Here is a 12,914-nt window from a genome sequence, read left to right on the forward strand (position 1 = left end):
TGGGCAACAGAGGCAGGGCTCAAGGGACATTCAGATGCCACAGGTCAAGGCAAGCAGGAGTCTATAACTGGACGTAATATGAGTCAGGACTGTTGATTCGATGGCCTGCTCAACTCCCTGCCCCTTCATTTCTTCCCCAAAGCCAGGGCTGCTTAATCCCCTCGAAGTCAGGCCTTGCCCTGTCCCAGGCCTGACCCAGAAGTTCAGGGGAGTTGGCTTTAAGAGGATCTGGTTGCTGGGACCCCAAGTGCCTCGTGCTTCCTTTTTGGTCAACGGGCTTGTTCCAGGGACCAAGCTCCTGTCTTATGCATGGTGACAACAGGTGCCATGCAGCATCATGCCCTTCACACATCTTATCCTATCCGGTCCTCACACAACCCTCTGATGTAGGTACGACCTCCGCATTGTGCAAATAAGGAAATTGGGGCTCAGAGGGTAGACCTGACCGAATTCACAAAGCTCACTGGGGTAGAGCTGGAAATGAACGAGACCTGTCCTATTCAGGGGCCCAGGCTCACGACCACTCTGCTGTGTTGCCGCCTCAGCTTCACCCTCGGGATCCCGTGTCCCACTTTCAGTACCTGGACCTTTCGTTTTCACTCGCATTTGAATCCCTGCGTTGATCCTTGGCCATAGCTCAGTCCTTTCAGGACCGAGAGCTGCTGCACGACCAAGGCTCCTCCTGCCCCCGGGTCTCTGAAGATGACCGCCAGCCTGCCGCCCCCAGGACTCCCCTCTGCCCGTCACCCCCCCTCTGCCTTAGCTCAGGCTCTTTTCATCTCTCACCGGGACCCTCATACTGGCTTCCAGACCAACCCCACTGATTCCCCTGCCTCTGGTCTCATCACCCCCTAATCCTTCTTCCAACTGCAGCCAGAGTGATTTCATCATGTCACCATCAGCCCCCCCGTCCCCGACACCAACCTGCTTAAACCCCCCACTGGCCAAGAAGCCAATCCAAATTCCTTTGCATGGCATCACAAGCCCTGCGTGCCAGCCTGGCTGACCTCATCTCCCTCTGGCCCTCCCCCCCTGCTTTGTTCCGGAGCCAAGTGGAATGAAACTGCTTGTCCCTGGACGTTGTTCATAGCCTTCTCTCAGCCAGCAATGCCACCTCCGCCCCTCTCCCTCTCCTTCCCACTGAATCCTTTCTGCTGACCAACTTCTTATCTTTCTAGACTCACCTTAAGCTTCACCTTCATGAAGCTTTCCCTGAACATCTTCCTTCAAGCGTAAATGACTCCTCCTTCCTCGGAATCCTCACTCGACCCTTATAGACAGCTGTAGAAGCACCTGGAACACTAATTTCACTTATTTTGTTTCTCTGTCCCTATCCACCACTATACGGAGAGTTCTGGAAGGTAGGGGTGTGTATGTCCCAGTGTCCGGGACAGGGCCTGGCACAAAGCTTATTCTAGGTGTTTGCTGAAGTAATGGATGGACTGACTGACACCTGAGCGGGTGCCCTGGGCACCTCCCCATCTCCCCCTCCACAGGGAACGACCTCTTCCTGGTGGCCGTGCATGAGCTGGGCCACGCGCTGGGACTGGAGCACTCCAACGACCCCAGCGCCATCATGGCACCCTTCTACCAGTACATGGAGACACACAACTTCAAGCTGCCTCAGGATGATCTCCAGGGCATCCAGAAGATCTACGGTGTGTGGCAGGGGGGAGGGGCCACCGTTCCTTCCTTGGGCTGGGCCATGACTGCCTGCCTGTCGGGGCGGAGGGTTGGGGGGCGGCTGGGGACCTGGGCCTCTGACTGCTGTCTGCAAGGCTCCTCCCCCACCCCCCTCCTTCCCTGCACACTTGGGAAACCCAGGGGAGGGTCTGAGCTGCAACTGGGAGGGACAAAAGTGAACAGAGAGCCTCCCACTCCCCCTACTCTACCCGCCTCCCCCCTCCACACACCTCCCTCTCACCTCCTGTGGTTCCCTCTCAAGGGGTCCCACCTCTAGCCAAGAGAGTCACCCATCTGCCCAAGTAATGGTGATACCATAGGATAAGTATTATTACCAGAGCTTTTTTCTTAAACAAGAAAAAGACAAACTAGGCTGATATCTTGATAAGATTTGAGGGGCCTGCTACCATGCCACCCCACTCTCTGTTCACACCGGTGTGGGAAGTTCTTGTTCTCGTCAAGTCGGTGGAGATGGGAAGACCAGTTTATTACGGCAAACGCATGTCCATGTGGCACGGCCCCTACAGCCCCCAGGCTGTGGAGTACGGGAGGAGGGCTCTTCTTGGAGGCCCTGAGGACCTCACAGAGGAGGTCGCCCCACCCAAAGCCTGGAGGATGGGCAGGATCTCCACAGGTGAGGCAACAGAGGACTGGACAGGTAGTGGGGACTAGGAGGTCTTTTGAAAATAAAATGGACGCTATTTGCTGATAGATTAGACACAGGGGTGAGGTTTCTGGCTTTTGTAACTGTGGAGCAATAGATTGACCTCTGTAGCTCAGAGATGTGGGCTGGAATATTGATCTGGGATCTTTGGTGTTCAATACGGTAGCCACTAGCCACATGTGGCTATTTAAATTTATATTAATTAGAATTAAATAAAATTAAAACTTCAGTTCTTCTGCCGCACTAATAACTAGTCGCTCATTTCAAGTGCTCAATAGCCACGCGTGGCTAGAGGCTCCTGTATTGGACAGTGCAGGTACATAGGACATGTATGTCATCACAGAACGTTCTGTGGGACGGCTTGAACGGAGGTCTTTAAAGCCATGAACCTGGAAGAGATCCCTTCGGGTAGTGATTCTCAACTTGGCAGTGCATTGGAATCACCTTGGGATTTCAATTTAAAAAAAATACTGGGGCTTCCCTGGTGGCGCAGTGGTTGAGAGTCCGCCTGCCGATGCAGGGGACACAGGTTCGTGCCCCGGTCCGGGAGGATCCCACATGCCGCGGAGCGGCTGGGCCCGTGAGTCATGGCCACTGAGCCTGCGCGTCCGGAGCCTGTGCTCCGCAACGGGAGAGGCCACAACAGTGAGAGGCCCGCGTACCGCAAAAAAAAAACAAAAAAATACTGATACCCAGCCTTCACCCCCAGAAATTTGGTTTTAATTGGTCTGGGGTGACTTCTGAACATCAGGGTGTTTTAAAAGTTCCCCAGGTGATCCTAATATGCAGCCCAAGTTGAGAAGCACTGACCTAGGACCAAAATAGAGAGAGAAAGACAGAGAGAGACAGAGACAGACAGACAGACAGAGAAGGGGAGGGGAGGGGAGAGGAGAGGACCCAGGGGCATGCCGACCTTTAGAGCCGGGTGGATGAGGAAAGGCCGCCAGCAAAGCAGGCTGAGAAGGAACAGTACACGAGGTAGGAGGAAAACCAAGAGAGTGCAGGGTTCTGGAAAAGAGAGAAGAGTGTTTCAAGGCAAGTGTTTGTATGATCTTGCTACTCAAAGTGTGGGCCTCAGACCAGTAACTCTGGCATCACCTGAGAGCTTGAAAAAACACAGAATCTAAGGCCCCACCCCAGACCCTCTGAGTCACAATCTGCATTTTATCAAGATCCCTGAATGATTCATATGGACGTCAAAGTTTGGGTCAAGTAATGTTGGATTTGGCAACATGGAGGTCATTGGTGATCTTGACAGCAGTTTCAATGGGTGACGAGGCAGAGGCCATGCTGGAGCAGGATGAAGAATGGGGGGAGCAGACAGAGAGGGTAGGGGACACTGAGCCTAAGAAGGGACATGTCCTCTCTCGTAACAGGAGAGAAGAAAGAGAAGATACCAGATTTGGGGGTGGAAAGATGGGAGTTCCCATTTAATGGCTCTTTTCATGGATTTTCTCAAAGACTGGGGGAGTAAACAATGGGGGGGGGGACAGGAGGCTGGAGTGTGACAGGCTTGTCTCAGAGCTGCCCGGGTGAGGATGAGGCAATGGCAGCAGGGGGCAGGGCACGCCTGGCCCTTCTCTAAGATGCAGCCCCTCTCTCCAGGACCCCCCGCGGAGCCCCTGGAGCCCACAAGGCCCCTCCCCACACTCCCCGTCCGCAGGATCCACTCACCGTCTGAGAGGAAGCATGAGCGCCAGCCCAGGCCCCCTCGGCCGCCCCTGGGGGACCGGCCAGCCACACCAGGCGCCAAACCCAACATCTGTGACGGCAACTTCAACACGGTGGCCCTCTTCCGGGGCGAGATGTTTGTGTTTAAGGTAGGACCTCAAGGCTCCCCTTCCACTCTTTCCCCCACCTGGGGCGGGAGAGAGCTGCTGCTCTGGGATTAGGCCTGCTGTGGGGCCTGGAGGGGAGCTAGCCCAGTGGCCAGGTCATGAGGTCTCTTCCTGGTGCTGCTGGGTGAATGGACTTGTTTCCAAGAGGGAGGCGGGAAGCGGTGACCCTGCCCCTTCCTGAGGGTTAACGGTGGGGGAAAAGTGCTGGAGACCGGCCTCCACTCTGTGACTCTGAGAAAGTCACCTCCCTTGTCTGGACCTCAGTTTCTCCATCTGAGGGCTGGGAGGGTCATTTCTCTAATGAAGGGTGTGTGCAGATCAAAGGAGTCATGGCTGTGAAGATGTTGGCTTGGAGTAGGGGCTGGCACAGCAGTGGCTGCATCTGTCTCCGGATCCTGCCAGGGCTGGTTCAGAGGACTGCCTGACAGGAAGCTGGCCAGGCTACATCTTGTCCCCTGGTCTGTTCCTGTCCCTCTAGCCATGGGTTGCAGGGTGGCAGCCTGCTCAGTGTGTTGCAGTTGGGTTCTCAGGGAAGCAGGCTCTGGGACAGTGTTTGGGATGCAAGATTTTGACCAGGGAGCACCTCTGGGATCCACATCTGTGGGAAGGAGGGGAGGGAAGCACGATGGGGCAGGAGAAGATAAGCAGCAACTAGACCCACTGCAGACCCGGCCACGCCCACAGCGAGTTCCGGAGCTAGAATGGCCCGTCAGAGTTGTCCCGTGTTGGGCCCCAAATGGCTGAAACTTTATTCAGTCAGTGGGTGAGGGGGCATGACCTTGGGGGAGCTCTCTGGAGCTAGGCCATCCCCAGCGAGGTTGACAGTTGAAAACTGCCTGCTGACCACACTCCCGGCCACCAGCACAAGAGGCCCTCCGCTGACAGCGTGTCTCTGTCACACTGGCTGGTTGTGGAGAGCTGCCCCAGTCACCTTGTGGAATTCTCGCCAGCAAGCTTTGAGCTCTGACCAAGAATCAGGCGACAGGGGTCAGCCCCAGTCCTGCTCTCACTGCGTGGCTCAAGGAGAGTCACTTGGCCTTCCCTAAGACTCTGTGTATCTCAGATCTACTTAACAGGAGTTGTGAAAGTCAAAATAAGGTTTAAAAAACTGGATGTGAAAGTGCTTCGTAAAACACCTTAAAAAAAAACTTTTCTAGCTTTTGTACCTTTTTTTTTTTTTGGCTGCGTTGGGTCTTTGTTGCTGCGCGCAAGCTTTCTCTAGTTGCGGTGAGCGGGGGCTACTCTTTGTTGCGATGCGCGGGCTTCTCATTGTGGTGGCTTCTCTTGTTGCAGAGCACGGGCTCTAGGCACGTGGGCTTCACTAGTTGTGGCATGCGGGCTCAGTAGTTGTGGCTCGTGGGCTCTAGAGCGTAGGCTCAGTAGTTGTGGTGCACAGGCTTAGTTGCTCCGCAGCCTGTGGAATCTTCCCGGACCAGGGCTTGAACCCGTGTTCCCTGCATTGGCAGGCGGATTCTTAACCACTGTGCCACCAGGGAAGCCCCTGTACCATTTTTATGAATCATGTTCATTCTTCTGCACCCTTGGATCCTCCAACTGAACGGTTCCTAAGCAAGTCTGGGTTTTATCATTCCCATTCACACATAAGAAAACCGAGGTCCTAGGAGGTTACAGGCCTCGCCCAGACTGCCTACCAACCAGGGCTGCAGTGGGACCAGGCACCAATTTGAGGAGGAGGGCTTTTTTCACATTCTTGGCCTATTGAGCTGCCATTTACTTAACATTGACTATGTGCCCTGTACTGTTCTAGGCACTTCACCTATAATCTCTCATCTGACCCCCACTATTACCCCCCTTTGCAGGTGAGGCTCTTTAAGTACTGAGCCCCAGGTCATGCAACTGTAAGAGGAGGAAACTGAATTCACACCCGGGGCTTGGGGGAATTTCCACGGCTTGCTTCCCACAGACCTTACCCTGCTGGCTGGAGCCAGCCGTGAGGAGGGCACTCTGCCCGGGCTCAGTGACCAACCCCTGCTTCCCACCAGCCTGGGGAGGGGCCCCGCTGACGTCGGTGACTCTCTGCTGCCCTCATGTGGTCATCCCGGGCCCTGCATCATCCCTTCCAGCTCCCCGCGACGCCTCCTCTGCCCACCAGGCCTGTCTGCTGGCTCTGTCTCATGGCCCCTTGGGCGGCAAGAGCCATCAGGACCCTTATGTGAAGAGAGTTGATGGGCATTTTATCTTCCTCATTGGGCTTTGAAAGATAGAAGCAGACATCAGGGAGGGTTGCAAGGCTGGGCCCAGGGGAACGTGTTGGCTTGTTGGGGCCTGAGCCCCAGGGCCAAGATCACTGGGTTCAAAGGCTATGCCCCTTTCTTTCCTTGCCTTAACCCCCAGGATCGCTGGTTCTGGCGCCTGCGCAATAACCGGGTACAGGAGGGCTACCCCATGCAGATCGAGCAGTTCTGGAAAGGCCTGCCCGCCCGCATAGACGCAGCCTATGAAAGGGCTGATGGAAGATTCGTCTTCTTCAAAGGTAACGTGGCCTGTGCAGAAGGACCTGGCACGCTTTCCTGCCCTTCTCGGGACCCCCTTTTTCCACCTGTAAACTGGAAGAGGCAGGGTGGGAGGCAGATGAGCTGCAAGGGTCCTTCTAGCCCTAACAGAAACACTGCCATCTGACAGGACAGATCCCTGCAGGCAGAGAAATTAAGTCAGGGAGTGACTGCTGAGGGTCTGTATGTGCCGAAGTTGGTGGGGTGACAAGCCTCACCCCCACAAAGTATAGGGAGGTGCAGACAACTGAAGACCATCCAGTGCTCCATGGAAGGCCACGCTGTGAGTTCTGTAAGAGCCTGGAGGGGGGGAGGTCACGCAGGCTGCAGAGGCCAGGGGAGGAGGGGAACTAGCTGTATGGCAGGCCCACCCTGTGCTAGGTTGTTTCACTTCGATTATCTTGACTTGGGCCAGGCCTCAGAAGAGTAAGATTCAGATAGTGAGGAGTGAGAAAAGCATTCCAAGGGGAAGGAACAGCATGGGCAAAGGAGTAGTTCAAAGGGCTTTAGAAGACCCACCAGACAGCCCTGGAGCCCCACCGGAGAGCTGTGAGAAGTGGCCTGGAAAGGTAGTTTAGGGGAGAGTCCTGAGGAGCCCTGGCTGCCCGGCCGGACTGTGGTCTTAACCCATCAGGGCAATGCTGGAAGTTCACTGTTTGTTTCTGAGCAGCAGAGAGCCAGAGGGCAGGCGGCAATCCAGGCAGAGGCAGGAGGCCGTTTCTGAGACGGCTGCTGGAGTTGAGGAGAGCGATGTCTGTAAGGCCTGTACCAGGGAGGAGCAGTGAGGCTAGGAGGCTGACAAGGCCTTGTGAGAGGCTAAGTGCTGAGAGGAGAAGGAAAGAGAGGGTGATGCCACCTTCTTGGGGACACTGGGAGGCAGACAGGTGGTGAGGGAGGGAGCCCCTGGGGTGGAGAGGAGGAACTCCGGAAGCCGACCTGGAAATGCCCAGAGGACGGTGGGCAATCAGGGTCCTGGGCCTGGTACCCAGGTCCACTGGGAGAGCGGCAGCCTCAGAGTTGGGTGTCACTGGTAGAAGGTTGGGGGAGTACTAGTGTGTGTGTGAAGCCGTGAGAGGCTGAGGTCACCCGGAAAGGAAAAAGGAGCAAGTCACACGAAAGGAAAAGAGGGTGGGGCACGGAGCCTGGGCAGCGTGGGGCGAGCTGCCCAGGATCTGAGACTGGATTCTGGCTTCTTGCCCCCTAAGCTCTGCCTGAGCCAAGAGGCCTCAGCCTCCTCCGCCACAGGGATCAAGCAGGACCAGGGCCGTCTCCCCCTGACACTGGCTCCATGAGTGACTTTGGTCCCAGTGGATGATGGGCAAGTGGCTCTATCCACAACCTCCAGCATGAATGACCGAGGAAGGCTAATCCTGGGTTCCTCTTGGCCACAGGTGACAAGTACTGGGTGTTTAAGGAGGTGACGGTGGAGCCTGGGTACCCCCACAGCCTGGGGGAGCTGGGCAGCTGTCTGCCCCGAGAAGGCATTGACACAGCTCTGCGCTGGGAACCTGTGGGCAAGACCTACTTTTTCAAAGGCGAGCGGTACTGGCGCTACAGCGAGGAGCGGCGGGCCACGGACCCTGGCTATCCCAAGCCCATCACCGTGTGGAAGGGCATCCCCCAGGCTCCCCAAGGGGCCTTCATCAGCAAGGAAGGATGTACGTAAGAAACCGGCTGGGTTTTGTGAGGGGGAGTCTGATTTTACGTGGGTCTCACCGGGGCCCACGGGCATACTCTCAAGGTATCCAGGTTTGAGAAACACCGCCTGGTGGTAAAGACAAGTGCCTCATATCGACCCATGTTTACACAGTAAATTAATCCTCTCTTACCAGCGGCCAAGTCACAATTTCTCATCTGTAGGGATCATTCGCAATTGAGAGATGTTTTCATAGACTGACTTCATTCCCTCAGACAGCATTTCTCAAACAGTGGTCCTCAGGTGTACTCTAGGAGTCCCTCAAGGTAACAGATCTGAAATGATGGATGTGGTGGTTCAAAGGTGCTTTTTCACAGGGCTTAAAGATAAGAGAGAAGCATTTTCTAATTATGAGACATTTCCTAAGCTCCTCCTGGAGGCCAGGCTGACTCACAGCCTCTCCCTGCTCCGGACTAGAAGCTTCTCAAGAAGAGGGGCTGGGACTTACCAGGTGCAGAGTGGCTATCCATGGCTATTTGTTGAATCCATCTCTGCTCATCTGGTCAAAAGCACAGACCCTGGAGCCAGCCTGGCTGGTTTCATATCCCACCTCCACTGCTTACTAAGTTTTAGCTGTTATCATCATTATTATCTTGTTGGGGTGTTTTAGTTTTTATGGAATGTCAGGTGTCATTCATTTACTCCACAATAATTGCTGAGAGCCAGGTTGTGTGGGAGGGCTGGGGATGGAGCTTAGAACAAGACTTGCCTTGCATCCCTGGTTCGCAGTCTAGAGGCAAAAAACAAAGTGGCAACAAATGCAATAAGGGAAAGCATTTGCCAGAGAGCATCTAGGGAGAGGGCCATGTGAGAGAGGGTCGTCAGGAAGGGCTCTCCAAGGAGACGTCACCGGTAAGAAAGCCAGCAGCCACAGGGGCAGAGCTGCTATTTGGTGGCTCTCCTGTGTACCTGATGCTTTACACACATGGTCTCACTTTCTGGGGAGCCTCAGAGACAGGTGACATCAAGAACTTCAGCCAATGAAAATCCCAGCCAAGGTGGGGAGCCGGCCAATAGGAGAGTGTGAGTTGCTCTGGGTCTGTGGACTGGCGGGGCGATAAGGCTGCTGCAGGAAGCCTTGTGGTGGTTGCCAAGCCCTGCTGCCTCTTTTCCTTCCAGCCCCTCCCCCAGCAGGGTCCCAGCGACCCTGCAATCTGTGTTGCACAGTCACGTGTGCCAAGCCAAAAAAAGTCCATGATAACTGCGAAGAGGTGGTGCCCTCCGTCAACGGGAGAAATCTTTCTCCCTGCCTCCCTTGGCTCAGGCAGGAGCTGGCTCAGCCCTAGAGCTACGGAGACAGTGCCATCCAAGCCTTAAGTTGGGGGCTTGATCTGACTCACATGGGGGAAGGGCGAGGCTATGGGCACAGGATGGCAGAGCTGAGACCCAGGGCTGAGAAGAGTCCTGTCTGGGAAGCACAAAATGAGCTTACCAATGCTACTTCCAGCCCCTCAGTGGCTTCCCAGCACCTTTGAGATGACAGGGTGGGCTGCTCCAGGTCCCAGGTGCCTCTCTGCAGCTGGGCAGGTCGTCCTCCACGACCAGCCACACCACTTGCAGGGTGTGCAAGGCACCGCATGCCTACCTCCAAGAGTTCCAACACGCCCCCACCACGTCACGTGCCCACCCGCCTTTCAGAGCTCCCCTTGGGCTCCTCCCAGGTGGGAGAGGCGCCCCTCCTCCACGCTGCCACAGCACCCTGGGCCCTCACGCTGGTGCAGAACAGGTGCAGGGAAGTGTCTGGGATGGTGATGATGGGCCGTGTTTCTGCAGATTACACCTACTTCTACAAGGGCCGGGACTACTGGAAATTCGACAACCAGAAACTAAGCGTGGAGCCAGGCTACCCGCGCAACATCCTGCGTGACTGGATGGGCTGCAACCAGAAGGAGGTGGAGAGGCGCAAGGAGCGGCGGCTGCCCCAGGACGATGTGGACATCATGGTGACCATCAACGACGTGCCAGGCTCTGTGAATGCAGTGGCCGTGGTCATCCCCTGCATCCTGTCCCTCTGCATCCTGGTGCTGGTCTACACCATCTTCCAGTTCAAGAACAAGGCAGGCCCTCAGCCTGTCACCTACTATAAGCGGCCAGTCCAGGAGTGGGTGTGAGCAGCCCAGAGCCCTCTCTGTCCACTCGGTCTGGCCAGCCAGGCCCTTCCTCACCAGGGTCTGAGGGGCAGCTCTGGCCACTGCCCACCGGGGCCAGCATGGCCCTAGGCCAGGGGTCATGTAGCCGAAGTGGTGGTGCATTGGCCTAGGCTGAGCATGGGGCAGGGAGTGATGGCAGCTGTGCCCCAGGGTGGGTGTCTGGCACCCAGCTGCCAGCCTTCTGTCCTGGGTAAACCGCTCCCTACTCAAGGGAATAGGCCAGGCCCCATCAGGAGGCAGGGACCATGCCAGGAGGAGGCCCGTGGTCACTGCGCCCTGTGGCGTCCACGAGGCACCACAGCGCCATCTGTACCTGGCTGGACCCAGCACCTTCTGTGGGAAGCCAGCGCTAGCGGTCTCAGCCCCATCTGGGAGATGCCACCAGTCCTGGTCCCCCATTGCCAACACCTGCTGGTCAGATGTCCCCCCACCCCTACCCCACCGTCCTCCAAGGCTACAGGACCCCTGCTGCCGACACAGTGGGCAACAAGCCTAGGTTTCCTCTGCTGGCAACAGCAGATCCCTCAGGAAACCTGCTCCACACGTCAGGGTCTCCTGAGACCCAGGATTTAGGGTCACATGCTGCAGGCAGGGCTGTGGCCCAGCTGGGTCTGACAAGGACCCAGCTGTCATGTCGTGAATATTTCAATGTCCTGTCACTATTGTTTAAAGTCCCATTCTGCAAAGGCTGCTTGAGGCTTTAGGTGAATTAGAGGTGACTGTCTTGGTGATGAGGCCAGCCCTCCCCCCAGCGATAAGGACCAAGGTGCTGTTAAGGCCACTCTAGTGCCCAGACACGCCAGGAGCTGGGCCCCGCTAATGAGGCTAAAGGGCTGGAGCAGGAGCTGACCCCATCTCGGAGGCTGATCTGAGTTTGTAGCTGTCCTCCACTCTCCCGTTCCTCTCCCCATCCCCCAAGTCCCTGGCCCTGCTCCAGCCTGTCGCTTGTGGCCTGAGGACTCAGCCTGACTAGTGAGGTGAGACGGAAATAGCTCTGGGCCAACATTCTCACGGCCTTGGGTTAAGGGGCCCAGGGCAGCCTTCTGAAGTGCTCAGAGCCCACACCCCTAGCTACCCTGAGACCACTTCAATCTCTCAGCCCAGAAGCAGTGTTTATACCATGAGCTTGGCCCCTGCTAACCCAGCTCTCTGGGCCCATCACCCTGCATTGCTCTTCGGAAAGGGGCAGCCACAACTGGTAACAACCCCAAGCCTAGGGGCCCGCCCCTCACTGTCTCTGGCAGGAATTCCTAGGGCTCTGCTTGCCTCACTCCAACCCAGTAAGAGGCAGCCCTGCTTGTCACTACGGAGCCGGAGGCAAAACCAATGGGTTCAACTATGTCCACTGGCTCCCTGCCAAATCCAAGCAGAGGTGTCAGTCTCCAGGGTGCTGGCAGGGCCTCTGAGCCTGCATGGGCCTTGCCCCCACCCCGTGGCCTCTGGGCTTTGAGTCTGCTTAACCTGTAGCAGACAGGGACTCTGGGAGCTGTCTTGAGCAAAATCTCTCATCCCAGAGACACCTATATGGGTCCACTGTGTTCCCTGTCATCATCCTGTTTTTTCTCATTTTGGCCAAGGGCGGGCTCCCTGGGGCGGGTGGGGAACAACTGCAGAGATATTAGTGATTCATAGGTTTGTACAGTGTTTTATACTTTGCAAAGCACTTTATTAGCTCACCCCTGTCCGCTCACATGTAACTCATGCAGGCCCTGGGAGGCCAAGGGTAACTCTCACTGTGCCCGCAAATGAAGCACAGAGAGGCTGTTACTTGCCCAGGCCACCCAGTGGGCTTGCTAGACCCCTCTAGGGTCCAAGATGAGATCAGAAGTGTCTCTTTTATCCATCTTTTCTTGGCCTCCCTTCTCCCCTTCCGGGTCCCTCTCCACTCCTCAGGTTGGTGCTCTCACTTCTTGAAAGCTCTAGGCCCCCCAGGCTCCCCACTGGCTCCTGGTACTACCGAGGTCAGCTGAGAAAGAGCAGGAGATGGAGGCAGGCAGCCCAGGCTGCAGATGTGAGGGATGCAGGGCCAGGCCCAGAGAGGGCTCAGCCTGGAGCCTTCCAATCATGGATTCTCCTGCCTTGTGGTCATCCGTTTGTCCATCATCCCAGGACAGGGCAGACAGAGGGGCAAAGCACTGGAAGCCCCAGAGCCCAGCTTCCCCTCAGTCTGGGGAACATCACAGCATTTCAGTGTCAGTCACATTTTAAACTGATCAGCCTTTGTATAATGTTTTTTAAATCATTTCTAAATAAAACAAAAATACAGAGTGTGTCATTTCCCTGGGATGTGGGAACAAGGATCAGGTTCTGGGTGGCCTTAAGAAGCTTCTGGGAGACAGGGTGCTTTGCGGTGTCTGGGAGGTGCCCCAT

At 56.1% G+C, this 12,914-nt stretch overlaps 1 protein-coding gene across 2 annotated transcripts in view; it reads left to right on the forward strand.

Moving 5' to 3' along the window:
* The window catches only part of MMP24 (matrix metallopeptidase 24), a 45,939-nt gene extending 33,128 nt beyond the window's left edge, over nucleotides 1-12,811 (forward strand). For both annotated transcript variants that reach the window (XM_060284062.2, XM_060284063.1), the window contains exons 5-9: nucleotides 1,497-1,658; nucleotides 3,953-4,167; nucleotides 6,541-6,679; nucleotides 8,090-8,356; nucleotides 10,168-12,811. In XM_060284062.2, the coding sequence (XP_060140045.2) occupies nucleotides 1,497-1,658; nucleotides 3,953-4,167; nucleotides 6,541-6,679; nucleotides 8,090-8,356; nucleotides 10,168-10,505 (1,121 nt within the window). In that variant the 3' untranslated portion in view covers nucleotides 10,506-12,811. The remainder of the gene's footprint in view (nucleotides 1-1,496; nucleotides 1,659-3,952; nucleotides 4,168-6,540; nucleotides 6,680-8,089; nucleotides 8,357-10,167) is intronic.
* The last annotated feature ends 103 nt before the right edge of the window (nucleotides 12,812-12,914 follow it).

This window comes from Globicephala melas, chromosome 15, assembly GCF_963455315.2.
Source record: "Globicephala melas chromosome 15, mGloMel1.2, whole genome shotgun sequence".
Classification (NCBI taxonomy): Eukaryota; Metazoa; Chordata; class Mammalia; order Artiodactyla; family Delphinidae; genus Globicephala; species Globicephala melas.